The sequence below is a fragment of the Hemibagrus wyckioides genome, linkage group LG24 (assembly GCF_019097595.1).
Source record: "Hemibagrus wyckioides isolate EC202008001 linkage group LG24, SWU_Hwy_1.0, whole genome shotgun sequence".
Lineage (NCBI taxonomy): Eukaryota > Metazoa > Chordata > Actinopteri > Siluriformes > Bagridae > Hemibagrus > Hemibagrus wyckioides.
In genome coordinates, this window is record NC_080733.1 from 20,488,908 (window position 1) to 20,508,834 (window position 19,927).

At 44.8% G+C, this 19,927-nt stretch overlaps 1 protein-coding gene across 1 annotated transcript; it reads left to right on the top strand.

Annotated features, from left to right (window-relative positions):
• The first annotated feature begins 1,003 nt into the window (after positions 1 to 1,003).
• si:dkeyp-113d7.1 (uncharacterized protein LOC407709 homolog) lies at positions 1,004 to 19,457 on the top strand. The gene is made up of 2 exons (XM_058378389.1): positions 1,004 to 1,410; positions 16,186 to 19,457. Exon 2 carries the CDS (start codon positions 16,257 to 16,259, stop codon positions 17,640 to 17,642), a length of 1,386 nt encoding a protein of 461 aa, XP_058234372.1. The 5' UTR covers positions 1,004 to 1,410; positions 16,186 to 16,256; the 3' UTR covers positions 17,643 to 19,457.
• The last annotated feature ends 470 nt before the right edge of the window (positions 19,458 to 19,927 follow it).

Consider the following 19,927-nt stretch of genomic DNA (forward strand, 5'->3'; position numbering starts at 1 on the left):
GTGTGTTACAGTGACGTGTGTTAGTGATGTTACAGTGATGTTACAGTGCCGTGTGTTACAGTGACGTGTTACAGTGCCAGACAGACAGACAGAGTGCAGACAGTAGAGTGCACGTGATCGGTGCTAACAGCACACGCTGCTTCTCCTTCATCTCCTGTGATCTGATGGAGATAAACACATACAGAATACTGGTGCTGCCCACCCAGAAATGCTGTTTCTATGGCAACCAGTAGCAGAAACACCTAGTAGTGAATTCATAGTACAGCAATGGCAGAGTTAAAATCACTGGATGTGTGAAACATCTTCAGATTCAATAAGTATAGAAGATACAAGAGCAGCATGGAGATGTTTTAAGCCCCTAACACACACTCTGATTAACTACAGAACCCTAAACCCCCGTGTGAACTACCACTCCACAACCTACACTGCTCTACTCATGCTTCAGTTACCATCATCACATTATCACATTTGATATTGAGAACTGCTTTACCCAAAAGGCCAGATGAATCTGATCTGATGTGTGGAGCCCATGCAGCTCCATGTCATTACAGCAGAGAGGTGAGGTGATGAACAGAAGAAACTCTGAACTTCAGGGAAATTATTCATTTAAAGTTTAAAGATAAACTTCACACAATTTACAAATAAAAACAAACAGGAAAATTAACAGAAGCATGTTCACTAGTGCTCTCTCCTGCCCATATTAGTGATTTCTAATGAAAATTGCAATGCATTGAACGTCCCAGCGCACGTGCACTCACTACAAATGAGGCACTGAACAAATTTATGACAAAATAAAAAAAAAGCAAATGCGTGGAAGTCATTAAAACCACGTATACAACAGTACATAATGCAAATTTCATGCATACACTACAGCATCACTAAACCCACGTGTATGCGACGCAGAAAATACTTTAAACCATGCACGAGTGATTTATAGCGGGGAAACAACGCGCGTGCAGATTTTACGCCATGCACAAATCGTTTCATGCGAATCTGTCAGGATACACGAGGCTTTCTGAACCTCTCTCCTTCTCTCGACCAGAAATAAAACACCCACATTTGGTCGGAAGTAGGCCACCATGACGCCGCGCGCACTGTTGCTGCTGTTCCTGATGTGGCTGCAGCTGCTGCTGCGCGCGCGCACTGCCGTTCCACCGATTTGACTGAGAGAAGCGAGCGCGAGCTGCGGAAACGGGGGAAAGAGGAGGAGAAGCAGGAGGCAGGCGCGAGAAGGCAGGAAAGAGAGAGAGAGAGAGAGAGAGAGAGAGAGAGAGAGAGAGAGAGAGAGAGAGAGAGAGAGACTGACTGCTCGCGGACGTGGCGGCTCCGGGGCTGAGCGACGAGCCCGCGCGCTGGAGAGAGAGAGAGAGAGAGAGACCGGGGGAAAGCAATGCACCGGGGAAACTGCAGGTAAAATAAAAGCGCGTGCACAGTTCACCTAATTCTCCCTCGCGCATTTGTACAACTTTCATCCTTGTACTAATTTTGTGCATCTGTCTATTTTGATATGTCTGGGCGCGTGCGGTCGGGTGAATGCATGCATACGATTCAGAATAACTGCAATAAATTGTTGCGTTTCCGTTTCTGTTTTTCACGCGTCCGTTTATTATTTTTAATGCACACCTGGGCAGAGGGAAGGGGATAAGACGGGCGCGTGCAAAACCGCAAACCAAACAAACATAAGAAAACACAAAAAACAACAACAAAAAAGCAGAAAAGTTGCATGCGGTAATGAGAGTGCTGAAGTTTGTGTGGGTGCTGGGAGCTGATAGCTTTAGCCATAAACAAGATGGCCTCTGTAGCAGCAGCAGCACTGTGGGCCTCTCAGCCTCCTCTACACTCATCTACACTCCTCTAAACACTCCTCTACACACTCCTCTATTTCTGCGCCCTTTCTGCGTGCATTCATAATAAAAAACACACACACACAGAAAGCGGAGATTCTGCACAATTATATTCTGCAAAAAACAGTCGAGTTCCGCTTCACCAGCTGGACACACACACACACACACACACACACACAGATTTATTGTCTAAAAACCCACACCGACTGTCTGAATAAAAGCAGCAGAAAGTGTCGAAGCTTCATCAGCACGAAGCAGATTAGCATTTTAGCACACGATGCTAACGCTATAGCTGAGTACAGGAGGTTTCTCGTGATTTCGCTCATTATCGCCTCTCTTTCAAGTCTTGATTGATTAATGGATTGATTGACAGGAACCTCCGCACGCGCCTCCTGGCCCGTTATTAAATCCGTGATTAACATGCTAATGGAGATGCAAATGTTTAGCTTTTCTCTGACTGGAGCGCGCACACACACACACACACACACACACACACCATGACCCGGTGTGGAAGAGCTTTAAATCACCTTCACTATCAACAACAACAAGAAGAAAAAACTCATTACAGGGTTGTGAGTTATGTGTGTGTGTGTGTTTGTTGTGTTACACCAGTGTGTGTTTGTTGTGTTACACCAGTGTGTGCTTGTTGTGTTACACCAGTGTGTGTTTGTTCTGTAACACCAGTGTGTTTGTTACACCAGTGTGTGTTTGTTACACCAGTGTGTGTTTGTCGTGTTGCTCCAGTGTGTGTTTGTTGTTACATCAGTGTGTTTGTTCTGTAACACGAGTGTGTGCTTGTTGTGTTGCTCCAGTGTGTGTTTGTTGTGTTGCTCCAGTGTGTGTTTGTTGTGTTGCTCCAGTGTGTGTTTGTTGTGTTGCTCCAGTGTGTGTTTGTTGTGTTGCTCCAGTGTGTGTTTGTTGTGTTACACCAGTGTGTGTTTGTTGTGTTGCTCCAGTGTGTGCTTGTTGTGTTGCTCCAGTGTGTGCTTGTTGTGTTGCTCCAGTGTGTGTTTGTTGTGTTACACCAGTGTGTGTTTGTTGTGTTGCTCCAGTGTGTGCTTGTTGTGTTGCTCCAGTGTGTGTTTGTTGTGTTACACCAGTGTGTGTTTGTTGTGTTGCTCCAGTGTGTTTGTTGTTACACCAGTGTGTGTTTGTTGTGTTACACCAGTGTGTGTTTGTTGTGTTACACCCCCGAGTGTGCTTGTTGTGTTACACCAGTGTGTGTTTGTTCTGTAGCACCAGTGTGTGTTTGTTCTGTAGCACCAGTGTGTGTTTGTTGTTACACCAGTGTGTGTTTGTTCTGTAACACCAGTGTGTGTTTGTCGTGTTGCTCCAGTGTGTGTTTGTTGTTACACCAGTGTGTGTTTGTTGTTACACCAGTGTGTGTTTGTTCTGTTGCACCAGTGTGTTTGTTCTGTAACACGAGTGTGTGCTTGTTGTGTTGCTCCAGTGTGTGTTTTTGTTTTGTTGTGTTACACCAGTGTGTGTTTGTTGTGTTGCACCAGTGTGTGTTTGTTGTGTTGCACCAGTGTGTGTTTGTTGTGTTGCTCCAGTGTGTTTGTTGTTACACCAGTGTGTGTTTGTTGTGTTACACCAGTGTATGTTTGTTGTGGTACACCAGTGTGTGTTTGTTCTGTAGCACCAGTGTGTGTTTGTTGTGTTACACCAGTGTATGTTTGTTGTGTTGCACCAGTGTGTGTTTGTTCTGTAGCACCAGTGTGTGTTTGTTCTGTAGCACCAGTGTGTGTTTGTTGTGTTGCACCAGTGTGTGTTTGTTCTGTAGCACCAGTGTGTGTTTGTTGTGTTGCACCAGTGTGTGTTTGTTCTGTAGCACCAGTGTGTGTTTGTTCTGTAGCACCAGTGTGTGTTTGTTGTGTTTGTTGTGGTACACCAGTGTGTGTTTGTTGTGGTACACCAGTGTGTGTTTGTTGTGTTGCACCAGTGTGTGTTTGTTCTGTAGCACCAGTGTGTGTTTGTTGTGTTGCACCAGTGTGTGTTTGTTCTGTAGCACCAGTGTGTGTTTGTTGTGTTACACCAGTGTGTGTTTGTTGTGTTGCACCAGTGTGTGTTTGTTCTGTAACACCAGTGTGTGTTTGTTGTGGTACACCAGTGTGTGTTTGTTGTGTTGCACCAGTGTGTGTTTGTTCTGTAGCACCAGTGTGTGTTTGTTGTGTTGCACCAGTGTGTGTTTGTTCTGTAGCACCAGTGTGTGTTTGTTGTGTTACACCAGTGTGTGTTTGTTGTGTTTCACCAGTGTGTGTTTGTTCTGTAACACCAGTGTGTGTTTGTTGTGGTACACCAGTGTGTGTTTGTTGTGTTGCACCAGTGTGTGTTTGTTCTGTAACACCAGTGTGTGTTTGTTGTGTTGCACCAGTGTGTGTTTGTTGTGCTGCACCAGTGTGTGTTTGTTCTGTAGCACCAGTGTGTGTTTGTTGTGTTACACCAGTGTGTGTTTGTTGTGTTGCACCAGTGTGTGTTTGTTCTGTAGCACCAGTGTGTGTTTGTTGTGTTACACCAGTGTGTGTTTGTTGTGTTGCACCAGTGTGTGTTTGTTGTGCTGCACCAGTGTGTGTTTGTTCTGTAGCACCAGTGTGTTTGTTGTTACACCAGTGTGTGTTTGTTGTGTTGCACCAGTGTGTGTTTGTTCTGTAGCACCAGTGTGTGTTTGTTGTGTTACACCAGTGTGTGTTTGTTGTGTTACACCAGTGTGTGTTTGTTGTGTTGTGCCAGTGTGTGTTTGTTGTGTTGCACCAGTGTGTGTTTGTTGTGTTGCACCAGTGTGTGTTTGTTGTGTTGCACCAGTGTGTGTTTGTTCTGTAGCACCAGTGTGTTTGTTCTGTAGCACCAGTGTGTTTGTTGTTGCACCAGTGTGTGTTTGTTCTGTAGCACCAGTGTGTGTTTGTTCTGTAGCACCAGTGTGTGTTTGTTGTGTTGCACCAGTGTGTGTTTGTTGTGTTGCACCAGTGTGTGTTTGTTGTGTTGCTCCAGTGTGTTTGTTGTTACACCAGTGTGTGTTTGTTGTTACACCAGTGTGTGTTTGTTGTTACACCAGTGTGTGTTTGTTCTGTTGCACCAGTGTGTTTGTTCTGTAACACCAGTGTGTGCTTGTTGTGTTGCTCCAGTGTGTGTTTGTTGTGTTACACCAGTGTGTGTTTGTTGTGTTGTGCCAGTGTGTGTTTGTTGTGTTGCACCAGTGTGTGTTTGTTGTGTTGCACCAGTGTGTGTTTGTTGTGTTGCACCAGTGTGTGTTTGTTCTGTAACACCAGTGTGTGTTTGTTGTGTTGCACCAGTGTGTGTTTGTTGTGCTGCACCAGTGTGTTTGTTGTGTTGCACCAGTGTGTGTTTGTTGTGTTGCACCAGTGTGTGTTTGTTGTGCTGCACCAGTGTGTGTTTGTTGTGCTGCACCAGTGTGTTTGTTCTGTAGCACCAGTGTGTTTGTTGTGTTGCACCAGTGTGTGTTTGTTCTGTAACACCAGTGTGTGTTTGTTCTGTAACACCAGTGTGTGTGTGTGTTCTGTAGCACCAGTGTGTTTGTTGTTGCACCAGTGTGTGTTTGTTCTGTAGCACCAGTGTGTGTTTGTTCTGTAGCACCAGTGTGTTTGTTGTTGCACCAGTGTGTGTTTGTTCTGTAGCACCAGTGTGTTTGTTGTTACACCAGTGTGTGTTTGTTGTGTTGCTCCAGTGTGTTTGTTGTTACACCAGTGTGTGTTTGTTGTGTTGCACCAGTGTGTGTTTGTTCTGTAGCACCAGTGTGTGTTTGTTCTGTAGCACCAGTGTGTGTTTGTTCTGTAACACCAGTGTGTGTTTGTTGTGTTGCTCCAGTGTGTTTGTTGTTACACCAGTGTGTGTTTGTTGTTACACCAGTGTGTGTTTGTTCTGTAACACCAGTGTGTGTTTGTCGTGTTGCTCCAGTGTGTGTTTGTTGTTACACCAGTGTGTGTTTGTTCTGTTGCACCAGTGTGTGTTTGTTCTGTAACACCAGTGTGTTTGTTCTGTAACACCAGTGTGTTTGTTCTGTAACACCAGTGTGTGCTTGTTGTGTTGCTCCAGTGTGTGCTTGTTGTGTTGCTCCAGTGTGTTTGTTGTTACACCAGTGTGTGTTTGTTGTGGTACACCAGTGTGTGTTTGTTGTGGTACACCAGTGTGTTTGTTGTTACACCAGTGTGTGTTTGTTGTTACACCAGTGTGTGTTTGTTGTTACACCAGTGTGTGTTTGTTCTGTAACACCAGTGTGTGTTTGTCGTGTTGCTCCAGTGTGTGTTTGTTGTTACACCAGTGTGTGTTTGTTCTGTTGCACCAGTGTGTGTTTGTTCTGTAACACCAGTGTGTTTGTTCTGTAACACCAGTGTGTTTGTTCTGTAACACCAGTGTGTGCTTGTTGTGTTGCTCCAGTGTGTGTTTGTTGTGTTGCTCCAGTGTGTTTGTTGTTACACCAGTGTGTGTTTGTTGTGGTACACCAGTGTGTGTTTGTTGTGGTACACCAGTGTGTGTTTGTTGTGTTGCACCAGTGTGTGTTTGTTGTTACACCAGTGTGTGTTTGTTGTGTTGCACCAGTGTGTGTTTGTTCTGTAGCACCAGTGTGTGTTTGTTCTGTAGCACCAGTGTGTGTTTGTTCTGTAGCACCAGTGTGTGTTTGTTGTGTTGCACCAGTGTGTGTTTGTTCTGTAGCACCAGTGTGTGTTTGTTCTGTAGCACCAGTGTGTGTTTGTTGTGTTGCACCAGTGTGTGTTTGTTCTGTAGCACCAGTGTGTGTTTGTTGTGTTGCACCAGTGTGTTTGTTGTTACACCAGTGTGTGTTTGTTGTGTTGCACCAGTGTGTGTTTGTTGTGTTGCTCCAGTGTGTTTGTTGTTACACCAGTGTGTGTTTGTTCTGTAACACCAGTGTGTGTTTGTCGTGTTGCTCCAGTGTGTGTTTGTTGTTACACCAGTGTGTGTTTGTTGTTACACCAGTGTGTGTTTGTTCTGTTGCACCAGTGTGTTTGTTCTGTAACACGAGTGTGTGCTTGTTGTGTTGCTCCAGTGTGTGTTTGTTGTGTTACACCAGTGTGTGTTTGTTGTGTTGCGCCAGTGTGTGTTTGTTGTGTTGCACCAGTGTGTGTTTGTTGTGCTGCACCAGTGTGTGTTTGTTGTGCTGCACCAGTGTGTTTGTTCTGTAGCACCAGTGTGTTTGTTGTGTTGCACCAGTGTGTGTTTGTTCTGTAACACCAGTGTGTGTTTGTTCTGTAGCACCAGTGTGTGTTTGTTGTGTAGCACCAGTGTGTGTTTGTTCTGTAGCACCAGTGTGTGTTTGTTGTGTTGCACCAGTGTGTGTTTGTTGTGGTACACCAGTGTGTGTTTGTTGTGGTACACCAGTGTATGTTTGTTGTGGTACACCAGTGTGTTTGTTGTGTTGCACCAGTGTGTGTTTGTTGTGTTGCACCAGTGTGTGTTTGTTGTGTTGCACCAGTGTGTGTTTGTTCTGTAGCACCAGTGTGTGTTTGTTGTGTTGCACCAGTGTGTGTTTGTTCTGTAGCACCAGTGTGTGTTTGTTGTGTTGCACCAGTGTGTGTTTGTTCTGTAACACCAGTGTGTTTGTTGTGTTGCACCAGTGTGTGTTTGTTCTGTAACACCAGTGTGTGTTTGTTGTGTTGCACCAGTGTGTTTGTTGTGTTGCACCAGTGTGTGTTTGTTCTGTAACACCAGTGTGTGTTTGTTCTGTAGCACCAGTGTGTTTGTTGTTGCACCAGTGTGTGTTTGTTGTGTTGCACCAGTGTGTGTTTGTTGTGCTGCACCAGTGTGTTTGTTCTGTAGCACCAGTGTGTTTGTTGTGTTGCACCAGTGTGTGTTTGTTCTGTAACACCAGTGTGTGTTTGTTCTGTAGCACCAGTGTGTTTGTTGTTGCACCAGTGTGTGTTTGTTCTGTAGCACCAGTGTGTTTGTTGTTGCACCAGTGTGTGTTTGTTGTTACACCAGTGTGTGTTTGTTGTTACACCAGTGTGTGTTTGTTGTGTTGCTCCAGTGTGTGTTTGTTGTTACACCAGTGTGTGTTTGTGTTACACCAGTGTGTGTTTGTTGTGTTGCTCCAGTGTGTGTTTGTTGTTACACCAGTGTGTGTTTGTTGTGTTACAACAGTGTGTTTGTTCTGTAGCACCAGTGTGTGTTTGTTCTGTAGCACCAGTGTGTGTCTGTTGTGTAGCTCCAGTGTGTGTTTGTTGTGTTGCTCCAGTGTGTGTTTGTTCTGTAGCTCCAGTGTGTGTTTGTTGTTACACCAGTGTGTGTTTGTTGTGTTACAACAGTGTGTGTTTGTTCTGTAACACCAGTGTGTGTTTGTTGTGTTACACCAGTGTGTGTGTTTGTTGTGTTGCTTGCTCCAGTGTGTGTTTGTTGTTACACCAGTGTATGTTTGTTGTGGTACACCAGTGTGTGTTTGTTGTGGTACACCAGTGTGTGTTTGTTGTGTTGCACCAGTGTGTGTTTGTTGTGTTGCACCAGTGTGTGTTTGTTGTGTTGCACCAGTGTGTGTTTGTTGTGTTGCACTAGTGTGTGTTTGTTGTGCTGCACCAGTGTGTGTTTGTTCTGTAGCACCAGTGTGTGTTTGTTCTGTAGCACCAGTGTGTGTTTGTTCTGTAGCACCAGTGTGTGTTTGTTCTGTAACACCAGTGTGTGTTTGTTCTGTAGCACCAGTGTGTTTGTTGTTGCACCAGTGTGTGTTTGTTGTGTTGCACCAGTGTGTGTTTGTTCTGTAACACCAGTGTGTGTTTGTTCTGTAACACCAGTGTGTGTTTGTTCTGTAGCACCAGTGTGTTTGTTGTTACACCAGTGTGTGTTTGTTCTGTAGCACCAGTGTGTTTGTTGTTGCACCAGTGTGTGTTTGTTGTGTTGCACCAGTGTGTGTTTGTTCTGTAACACCAGTGTGTGTTTGTTCTGTAGCACCAGTGTGTGTTTGTTCTGTAGCACCAGTGTGTGTTTGTTCTGTAACACCAGTGTGTGTTTGTTGTGTTGCTCCAGTGTGTTTGTTGTTACACCAGTGTGTGTTTGTTGTGTTGCACCAGTGTGTGTTTGTTGTGTTGCACCAGTGTGTGTTTGTTGTGTTGCACCAGTGTGTGTTTGTTGTGTTGCACCAGTGTGTGTTTGTTCTGTAGCACCAGTGTGTGTTTGTTCTGTAACACCAGTGTGTGTTTGTTGTGTTGCTCCAGTGTGTTTGTTGTTACACCAGTGTGTGTTTGTTGTTACACCAGTGTGTGTTTGTTCTGTAACACCAGTGTGTGTTTGTTGTGTTGCACCAGTGTGTGTTTGTTGTGTTGCACCAGTGTGTTTGTTGTTACACCAGTGTGTGTTTGTTGTGTTGCACCAGTGTGTGTTTGTTGTGTTACACCAGTGTGTGTTTGTTGTGTTGCACCAGTGTGTGTTTGTTCTGTAGCACCAGTGTGTGTTTGTTCTGTAACACCAGTGTGTGTTTGTTGTGTTGCTCCAGTGTGTGTTTGTTGTTACACCAGTGTGTGTTTGTTGTGTTACACCAGTGTGTGTTTGTTGTGTTGCTCCAGTGTGTGTTTGTTGTTACACCAGTGTGTGTTTGTTGTGTTACAACAGTGTGTTTGTTCTGTAGCACCAGTGTGTGTTTGTTCTGTAGCACCAGTGTGTGTCTGTTGTGTAGCTCCAGTGTGTGTTTGTTGTGTTGCTCCAGTGTGTGTTTGTTCTGTAGCTCCAGTGTGTGTTTGTTGTTACACCAGTGTGTGTTTGTTGTGTTACAACAGTGTGTGTTTGTTCTGTAACACCAGTGTGTGTTTGTTGTGTTACACCAGTGTGTGTGTTTGTTGTGTTGCTTGCTCCAGTGTGTGTTTGTTGTTACACCAGTGTATGTTTGTTGTGGTACACCAGTGTGTGTTTGTTGTGGTACACCAGTGTGTGTTTGTTGTGTTGCACCAGTGTGTGTTTGTTGTGTTGCACCAGTGTGTGTTTGTTGTGTTGCACCAGTGTGTGTTTGTTGTGTTGCACTAGTGTGTGTTTGTTGTGCTGCACCAGTGTGTGTTTGTTCTGTAGCACCAGTGTGTGTTTGTTCTGTAGCACCAGTGTGTGTTTGTTCTGTAGCACCAGTGTGTGTTTGTTCTGTAACACCAGTGTGTGTTTGTTCTGTAGCACCAGTGTGTTTGTTGTTGCACCAGTGTGTGTTTGTTGTGTTGCACCAGTGTGTGTTTGTTCTGTAACACCAGTGTGTGTTTGTTCTGTAACACCAGTGTGTGTTTGTTCTGTAGCACCAGTGTGTTTGTTGTTACACCAGTGTGTGTTTGTTCTGTAGCACCAGTGTGTTTGTTGTTGCACCAGTGTGTGTTTGTTGTGGTACACCAGTGTGTGTTTGTTGTGTTGCACCAGTGTGTGTTTGTTGTGTTGCACCAGTGTGTGTTTGTTGTGTTGCACCAGTGTGTGTTTGTTGTGTTGCACTAGTGTGTGTTTGTTGTGCTGCACCAGTGTGTGTTTGTTCTGTAGCACCAGTGTGTGTTTGTTCTGTAGCACCAGTGTGTGTTTGTTCTGTAGCACCAGTGTGTGTTTGTTCTGTAACACCAGTGTGTGTTTGTTCTGTAGCACCAGTGTGTTTGTTGTTGCACCAGTGTGTGTTTGTTGTGTTGCACCAGTGTGTGTTTGTTCTGTAACACCAGTGTGTGTTTGTTCTGTAACACCAGTGTGTGTTTGTTCTGTAGCACCAGTGTGTTTGTTGTTACACCAGTGTGTGTTTGTTCTGTAGCACCAGTGTGTTTGTTGTTGCACCAGTGTGTGTTTGTTCTGTAGCACCAGTGTGTGTTTGTTCTGTTGCACCAGTGTGTGTTTGTTCTGTAGCACCAGTGTGTTTGTTGTTGCACCAGTGTGTGTTTGTTCTGTAACACCAGTGTGTGTTTGTTCTGTAACACCAGTGTGTTTGTTGTTACACCAGTGTGTGTTTGTTCTGTAGCACCAGTGTGTTTGTTGTTGCACCAGTGTGTGTTTGTTCTGTAGCACCAGTGTGTGTTTGTTCTGTAGCACCAGTGTGTGTTTGTTGTGTTGCACCAGTGTGTGTTTGTTCTGTAGCACCAGTGTGTGTGTGTTCTGTAACACCAGTGTGTGTTTGTTGTGTTGCTCCAGTGTGTTTGTTGTTACACCAGTGTGTGTTTGTTGTTACACCAGTGTGTGTTTGTTCTGTAACACCAGTGTGTGTTTGTCGTGTTCCTCCAGTGTGTGTTTGTTGTTACACCAGTGTGTGTTTGTTGTTACACCAGTGTGTGTTTGTTCTGTTGCACCAGTGTGTGTTTGTTCTGTAACACCAGTGTGTTTGTTCTGTAGCACCAGTGTGTGTTTGTTGTGTTGCACCAGTGTGTGCTTGTTGTGTTGCTCCAGTGTGTGCTTGTTGTGTTGCTCCAGTGTGTGTTTGTTGTGTTGCACCAGTGTGTGTTTGTTGTGTTGCACCAGTGTATGTTTGTTGTGTTACACCAGTGTGTGTTTGTTCTGTAGCACCAGTGTGTTTGTTGTTGCACCAGTGTGTGTTTGTTGTGGTACACCAGTGTGTGTTTGTTGTGTTGCACCAGTGTGTGTTTGTTGTGTTGCACCAGTGTGTGTTTGTTGTGTTGCACCAGTGTGTGTTTGTTGTGTTGCACTAGTGTGTGTTTGTTGTGCTGCACCAGTGTGTGTTTGTTCTGTAGCACCAGTGTGTGTTTGTTCTGTAGCACCAGTGTGTGTTTGTTCTGTAGCACCAGTGTGTGTTTGTTCTGTAACACCAGTGTGTGTTTGTTCTGTAGCACCAGTGTGTTTGTTGTTGCACCAGTGTGTGTTTGTTGTGTTGCACCAGTGTGTGTTTGTTCTGTAACACCAGTGTGTGTTTGTTCTGTAACACCAGTGTGTGTTTGTTCTGTAGCACCAGTGTGTTTGTTGTTACACCAGTGTGTGTTTGTTCTGTAGCACCAGTGTGTTTGTTGTTGCACCAGTGTGTTTGTTCTGTAGCACCAGTGTGTGTTTGTTCTGTTGCACCAGTGTGTGTTTGTTCTGTAGCACCAGTGTGTTTGTTGTTGCACCAGTGTGTGTTTGTTCTGTAACACCAGTGTGTTTGTTGTTGCACCAGTGTGTGTTTGTTCTGTAGCACCAGTGTGTTTGTTGTTGCACCAGTGTGTGTTTGTTCTGTAGCACCAGTGTGTTTGTTGTTGCACCAGTGTGTGTTTGTTCTGTAGCACCAGTGTGTGTTTGTTCTGTAGCACCAGTGTGTGTTTGTTGTGGTACACCAGTGTGTGTTTGTTGTGGTACACCAGTGTGTGTTTGTTGTGTTGCACCAGTGTGTGTTTGTTGTGTTGCACCAGTGTGTGTTTGTTGTGTTGCACCAGTGTGTGTTTGTTCTGTAGCACCAGTGTGTGTTTGTTGTGGTACACCAGTGTGTGTTTGTTGTGTTGCACCAGTGTGTGTTTGTTGTGTTGCACCAGTGTGTGTTTGTTGTGTTGCACCAGTGTGTGTTTGTTCTGTAGCACCAGTGTGTGTTTGTTGTGTTGCACCAGTGTGTTTGTTGGTACACCAGTGTGTGTTTGTTGTGTTGCACCAGTGTGTGTTTGTTGTGTTGCACCACTGTGTGTTTGTTCTGTAGCACCAGTGTGTGTTTGTTGTGTTGCACCAGTGTGTGTTTGTTGTGCTGCACCAGTGTGTGTTTGTTCTGTAGCACCAGTGTGTGTTTGTTCTGTAACACCAGTGTGTGTTTGTTCTGTAACACCAGTGTGTGTGTTTGTTCTGTAACACCAGTGTGTGTTTGTTCTGTAGCACCAGTGTGTGTTTGTTCTGTAGCACCAGTGTGTGTTTGTTCTGTAGCACCAGTGTGTGTTTGTTGTGTTGCACCAGTGTGTGTTTGTCGTGTTACACCAGTGTGTGTTAATGTTGCTCCAGTGTGTGTTTGTTGTGTTGCACCAGTGTGTGTTTGTTGTGTTACACCAGTGTGTGTTTGTTGTTACACCAGTGTGTGTTTGTTGTGTTGCACCAGTGTGTGTTTGTTGTGTTACACCAGTGTGTGTTTGTTGTATTGTGCCAGTGTGTGTTTCTTCTGTTGCACCAGTGTGTGTTTATGTTGCTCCAGTGTGTGTTTGTTGTGTTACACCAGTGTGTGTTTGTTGTGTTGCTCCAGTGTGTGTGTGTTGTTACACCAGTGTGTGTTTGTTGTGTTACACCAGTGTGTGTTTGTTGTGTTGCTCCAGTGTGTGTTTGTTGTTGCTCCAGTGTGTGTTTGTTGTTACACCAGTGTGTGTTTGTTGTGTTACACCAGTGTGTTTGTTGTTACACCAGTGTGTGTTTGTTGTTACACCAGTGTATGTTTGTTGTGTTGTGCCAGTGTGTGTTTGTTGTGTTGTGCCAGTGTGTGTTTGTGTTACACCAGTGTGTGTTTGTTGTGTTGCTCCAGTGTGTGTTTGTTGTTACACCAGTGTGTTTGTTGTGTTACACCAGTGTGTGTTTGTTGTTACACCAGTGTGTGTTTGTTGTGTTACACCAGTGTGTGTTTGTTGTGTTGTGCCAGTGTGTGTTTGTTGTGTTACGCCAGTGTGTGTTTGTTGTGTTTCTCCAGTGTGTGTTTGTTGTTACACCAGTGTGTGTTTGTTGTGTTACACCAGTGTGTGTTTGTTGTGTTGCTCCAGTGTGTGTTTGTTGTTGCTCCAGTGTGTGTTTGTTGTGTTACACCAGTGTGTTTGTTGTTACACCAGTGTGTGTTTGTTGTTACACCAGTGTGTTTGTTCTGTTGATCCAGTGTGTGCTTGTTGTGTTGCTCCAGTGTGTTTGTTGTGTTACACCAGTGTGTGCTTGTTGTGTTGCTCCAGTGTGTGTTTGTTGTCACACCAGTTTGTATTTGTTCTGTAATACAATGTGTCGGTTGTTACACCAGTGTGTGATTGTTGTGTTACGCCAGTGTGTATTTGTTCTGTAACACCAGTGTGTGTTTGTTCTGTAACACCAGTGTGTGTTTGTTCTGTAACACCAGTGTGTGTTTGTTCTGTAACACCAGTGTGTGTTTGTTGTGTTTCACCAGTTTGTGCTTGTTGTTTTACACCAGTGTGTGTTTGTTGTGTTACACCAGTTTGTGGTTGTTGTTTTACACCAGTGTTTGCTTCTTCTGTAACACCAGTGTGTGTTTGTTGTGTTACACCAGTGTGTGCTTTTTTTTGTAAAACTAGTGTGTGCTTCTTCTGTTACACCAGTGTGTGTTTGTTCTGTTACAACAGTGTGTGTTTGTTCTGTTACACCAGTGTGTGTTTGCTGTTACAACAGTGTGTGTTTGTTCTGTTACACCAGTGTGTGCTTATGTTGCTCCAGTGTGTGTTTGTTGTTACACCAGTGTGTTTGTTCTGTTACACCAGTGTATTCTTGTTGTTACACCAGTGTGTGCTTGTTGTGTTGCTCCAGTGTGTGCTTGTTGTGTTGCTCCAGTGTGTGTTTGTTGTGCTACACCAGTGTGTGTGTTTGTTGTTACACCAGTGTGTGTGTTTGTTGTTACACCAGGGTGTGTTTGTTGTGCTACACCAGTGTGTGTTCTCTTACACCAGTGTGTGTTTGTGTTACACCAGGGTGTGTTTGTTGTGCTACACCAGTGTGTGTTCTCTTACACCAGTGTGTGTTTATTGTGTTACACCAGTGTGTGTTTGTTCTGTTACACCAGTGTGTAGTTGTTCTGTAACACGAGTGTGTTTGTTCTGTTGATCCAGTGTGTGCTTGTTGTGTTGCTCCAGTGTGTTTGTTGTGTTACACCAGTGTGTGCTTGTTGTGTTGCTCCAGTGTGTGTTTGTTGTGTTACACCAGTGTGTGCTTGTTGTGTTGCTCCAGTGTGTGTTTGTTGTCACACCAGTTTGTATTTGTTCCGTAATACAATGTGTCGGTTGTTACACCAGTGTGTGATTGTTGTGTTACACCAGTTTGTGTTTGTTGTTTTACACCAGTTTGTGCTTGTTTTACACCAGTGTGTGTTTGTTCTGTAACACCAGTGTGTGTTTGTTGTGGTACACCAGTGTGTGTTTGTTCTGTAACACCAGTGTGTGTTTGTTGTGGTACACCAGTGTGTGTTTGTTCTGTAACACCAGTGTGTGTTTGTTGTGTTTCACCAGTTTGTGGTTGTTGTTTTACACCAGTGTTTGCTTCTTCTGTAACACCAGTGTGTGTTTGCTGTGTTACAACAGTGTGTGTTTGTTCTGTTACACCAGTGTGTGCTTATGTTGCTCCAGTGTGTGTTTGTTGTTACACCAGTGTGTTTGTTCTGTTACACCAGTGTGTGCTTGTTGTGTTGCTCCAGTGTGTGTTTGTTGTGTTACACCAGTGTGTGTTTATTCTGTAACACCAGTTTGTGTTTGTTGTGTTACACCAGTGTGTGTTTGTTGTTACACCAATGTATTCTTGTTGTGTTACAGCAGTGTGTGTTTGTTCTGTAACACCAGTGTGTGCTTGTTGTGTTGCTCCATTGTGTGTTTGTTTTGTAAAACCAGTGTGTGCTTCTTCTGTTACACCAGTGTGTGTTTGTTCTGTAACCCCGGTGTGTGCTTGTTGTGTTGCTCCAGTGTGTGTTTGTTGTCTTACAACAGTGTGTGTTTGTTCTGTTACACTAGTGTGTGTTTGTTGTTACACCAGTGTGTGTTTGTTCTGTAATACCAGTATGTGTTGGTTGTGTTACACCCGTGTGTGTTTGTTGTGTTACACCATTGTGTGATTGTTGTGTTACACCAGTGTGTGTTTGATCTGTTATACCAGTGTATTCTTGTTGTTACACCAGTGTGTGTTTGTTCTGTAACACCAGTGTATGGTTGTTGTGTTGCTCCAGTGTGTTTGTTGTTTTACACCAGTGTGTGTTTGTTGTGTTGCACCAGTGTGTGTTTGTTGTGTTACAGCAGTTTGTTTTTTTCTGTAACACCAATGTGCATTTCTTGTTACACCAGTGTGTGTTTGTTGTGTTACACCACTATCTGTGTTGTTACACCAGTGTGTTTGTTCTGTAACACCAGTGTGTGTGTCTTGCCTCAGACTTGTGCTTGATTGTTTTTATACCCATATGTGCTTGTTGCTTTACACCATTGTGTGTTTGTTCTGTTACACCAGTGTGTGTGTGTGTGTGTTTGTTGTGTTACTCCTCTGTGTATTTGTTGTTACACCAGTGTTTGCTTGTTGCATAAATTTAGTGTGTCTGACCAGTGTGTTTTTTTTTATGTAACACCAGTGTGCGTTTGTTGTGTAACACCAATGTACATTTGTTGTGTAACACCAGTGTGTTTTTGCCTTATGTAAAGTATGTGACCTGAGACATTCATTCATTTATACCTCATGCTAGTATCATTACTCTAACCTGTATGTATTTGTGTGTGTGTGTGTGTGTGTGTTTGTGTGGCTTATACAGGATCCAGAATCAGGGAAGACATCAGCAGCACTGGCATTAAATAGACTGCTAAGGGAGGGAACTGGCTGACGATGGCCGAGCTGGAGACGGAGTGTATCGCGTTAGGCCTGAACGCTCTGGCCTCGGAATGTATGTCGCCTGCTCTGGAGCCGCTGCGTGCCGAGTGTGTGACCCCGACACTGGCCATGCTGAACACGCTGAGCTCAGAGATCACCGAGCCGACCGCCATGCTGCCGTGTGTAAAGAGCGACCCGGACCTTGAGCTGGTACCGATTCGCACCGTGGACGTGTCCCAAATCCAGCCCCTGAGCACTGCGGAACTGGGATCGGAACACGTCCGGATGGAGATCAGTGGCCTGGAGTACATCAAGTCAGACCTTCACTCGTTCCACGGTGCCGAGTTGGACTCGTATAAGCCGAGTTATGATGCCTTTGACTATGTGTCTCCTGACAACCTGGACTACATCAAGTCGGATCAGAATTCCGACCTGCAGTGTTACTATGCAATGGAACTTGAGGCTAGCAGGTACGAATATGACTCGACGCTCGCATCCGAGAAGTCTGAGACTTCGGACACGGCGGAGTCAAACGTTCTTGAGTCTATCCGAATGGCGGAGCTCCGCACTGAGCTCAACAAGCTTCGCCCTGACGCCGTTATAGAATTTTCGTCCGCTCACATGTACGACATGCAGTCTGCAAATGCAAACACAACAAACCCAGACACTGCGAAAGCAAAAACACAACCACGCAAACCTCGCAACCTGACAGGCGAAAAGCCATTCTCCTGCACACAATGCGGAAAGAACTTCAGCACTCTGGGAAACCTGAAGACGCACCAGCGAATCCACACGGGTGAGCGGCCATACTCCTGCTCACAGTGCGGTAAGAGCTTTGGCCAAGCGGGCAACCTGAAGAGGCACCAACTGATACACACGGGTCAGAAGCCCTACAACTGCAGCTTCTGCCCCAAAGGTTTTACCAAGGCAGACGACCTGCGCTCGCACCAGCGCATTCACACAGGCGAGAAGCCGTTCACCTGTGATGAGTGTGGGAAGGCCTTTTTCCATTCCAAGGAACTTAAGACACACCGTCTGGTACACACAGGTGAGCGGCCTTTCTCCTGCCAGCACTGTGGCAAGGCGTTCACCAAGGAGGCGAGCTTCCGCAATCACCAGCAGAGCCACACGGGGGAGAAGCCGTACCAGTGTTCCCATTGCGGAAAGAGCTTTGGGAACTCTGGCGTGCTCAAGACTCACGAGAAGATCCACACTGGGGAGAAGCCGTTTCAGTGCACGCAATGCGGCAAGAGCTTCGGCCGCCTCGGACACTTAAAGGCACACCAGCAGATCCACACTGGCGAGAAGCCGTATACGTGCTCGCAGTGCGGCAAGTGCTTCAGCCAGTCCGGTCACCTCAAAGCACATGAACAGATCCACAAACGAGAGAAAGCGCAATAACCGAGATCGAGTGCAGCTAAAACGTAATGGAGCACAGGAGAAAAAGCAAAATGTTAATGTTCCTAATAACGATAACACAAACACATAAATAAAATGGTTTAATGTACTTATTTATGAATGCCTAAAGGCTCCAAATGGTTTGATTCTTCATATGTGTATCTGTCAGTCAACCACAGAGGGTGGGATCAGCTGTAGTAGAGACAGTTTGGAGTACCTGCTTACTCAGTGGTGGTCAGACTGGTAGCCCCAGGATGTGCTGAAGTTGTAGTTTCCCGGTGGACAGGACTTGTGAAAGTTTATTTCCATTCTGCAAGAAGAGGAAGGAATAACCGGTTTGTTTAAACTTCTGCAGGTGATTCATGTGGTCCTTGGTCTTGTGAACCACCTGAATGCTGTACCTGTAGTCCAGGACGATGCTGGTGCTTGTAGGCATGGTCTGGTCCTCTGAAGGTCCTGCTACCCCTTAGATACCTCATGTTTAAACAGGAAGTGTTGAGCAGAACCGAAGACATGGCCAGACGTGAACATGTTGTGAGTAGAGGTAACTACAGGTTCAACCCTCACGCTGTACTCCAGTAGAGACATAAATTCCCTAAGAAGTCAAGGACTTGCTCATTACCTCTGTGGGGTAATGGTACATCCTCATTCACATCCCTCATCAGTATTAATGCCTTGTTACTTAGGTTCCTGTGGAACCACAGGCACATGGAGCTCTCACTCTGACAGTGGGCTAATGAGTAGATTTATGGTTTGTTCACTAGATCAAATACATTTACATGAAAGTCCAGCATGGCATCTGATTGGGTATTTTGTTTGCGTGGGTAGAGGCAGTTCTGTGCTGAGGATACGTTTTGTTTAGGGCACAAACATGACAGAAGTTAATTAGATCACAGATCATTTCCTCTGTCGACTTCTCAGGCTGTTAAAATGACCAGAAAGGTACATGTCCAGGACCAAAATATTTTGTCTCAGCACATTGCCTTGCCATCGATGTTTCGGAACCAGTCACAAGGACGTACTTCTTGACAGTAGGTCAGGTGGAACCTGAAGCCTATGCAGTAACATTAGCTGATGTTAGTAAAGCTATATTAGCAACTCTTATTACACATCAGTACTGTGAATGAACTGATGTTAGTGTGAACAGGGGCTCTGAGGTGCAGGAGAACATCGGGTTCAGAGACAACACTCGCTAAACCTGGGACCATCACTGATCCCACCCCGTGGGCATGATTGACAGATGACAGAAAAGAATAAATAAATAAATATATATATATAAGTAACCTCATTAATAAAAGACTTTTACGGATGAACGTTAATATATTGAGTTTGTCTTCTATGCTCCATTACACACACCTCTCAAAGTATTATCCTTTTTTAAAAAAAAAAAAAAAACCAAGAAAGTCTACATTATATATAATTATATACGTTTTCATACCTGTTTGTGACTGATTTGCTATTATGCAAGTGTCTTCTTTATTATGTCGGGGGTGGGGTCAGGGGTGGGGGTTGCTGGTTGAAATGTTTCGTATCCGTTTTATCTGTTTCTATCTGTTTTAGTGACGATTTCTTTCCGTACTCACCATGTACACGTTTATCAAGGAACCATGTAATTCTTTTCATCATGTACTGGAACGAGTTATTAAAGAAACTAATGAAAAGTGAAAGTGTTTCCTTTTTCAGTTAGGCCACTCCTCAAAAGTGGACCCATCCTCACCTGGCTGACCGCTGGTCACTGTATGCATCAGTAGAGCTGTATGTGTGGATGAGGCAGGTCTGGAAAGTAGAAGGGGTCAGGGACACTGAGAGGAACATGTAGAGAGAGAGAGAGAGAGAGGTGGTGGGATGATGGTGGTGGTGGTTGTTATTCATCATCCAAACTTAACCTCAGCACACTTAGAGTAGTTTACATCTACCAAGTGATAACGGTCAGTCATCTTAACTTGCGCTGTTCTGAGACTGTGCTCCTGGACATGAGAGCAGCAGTTTTCCTCACAGGTCAGCCTCAAAACTGCTATACCCTGAAGAACCCAGGGAGAACCTGGAGAACCCAGAGGAAGCCTGGAGAACCCCAAGGAACCCTGAGAAACCCAGCACAGGATGTGAAACTTGACACAAAGAGTCACTAAAGCTTACCATCACACTGAGAGCCCTGGAGCGGTGAAACACGACACTAGGTGGAGCTCCAGATCTACAGAAAATATTTTTTTAGAAATCAAGTCAGATATTATTATATCCTTATTATGTCCGTGTGTGTGTGTGTGTGTGTGTATAATTTATATGTTCGT

Excerpts from the sequence above, each read along its gene's own strand:
- si:dkeyp-113d7.1 (XM_058378389.1), top strand. The coding sequence starts at position 16,257 with ATGGCCGAGCTGGAGACGGAGTGTATCGCGTTAGGCCTGAACGCTCTG.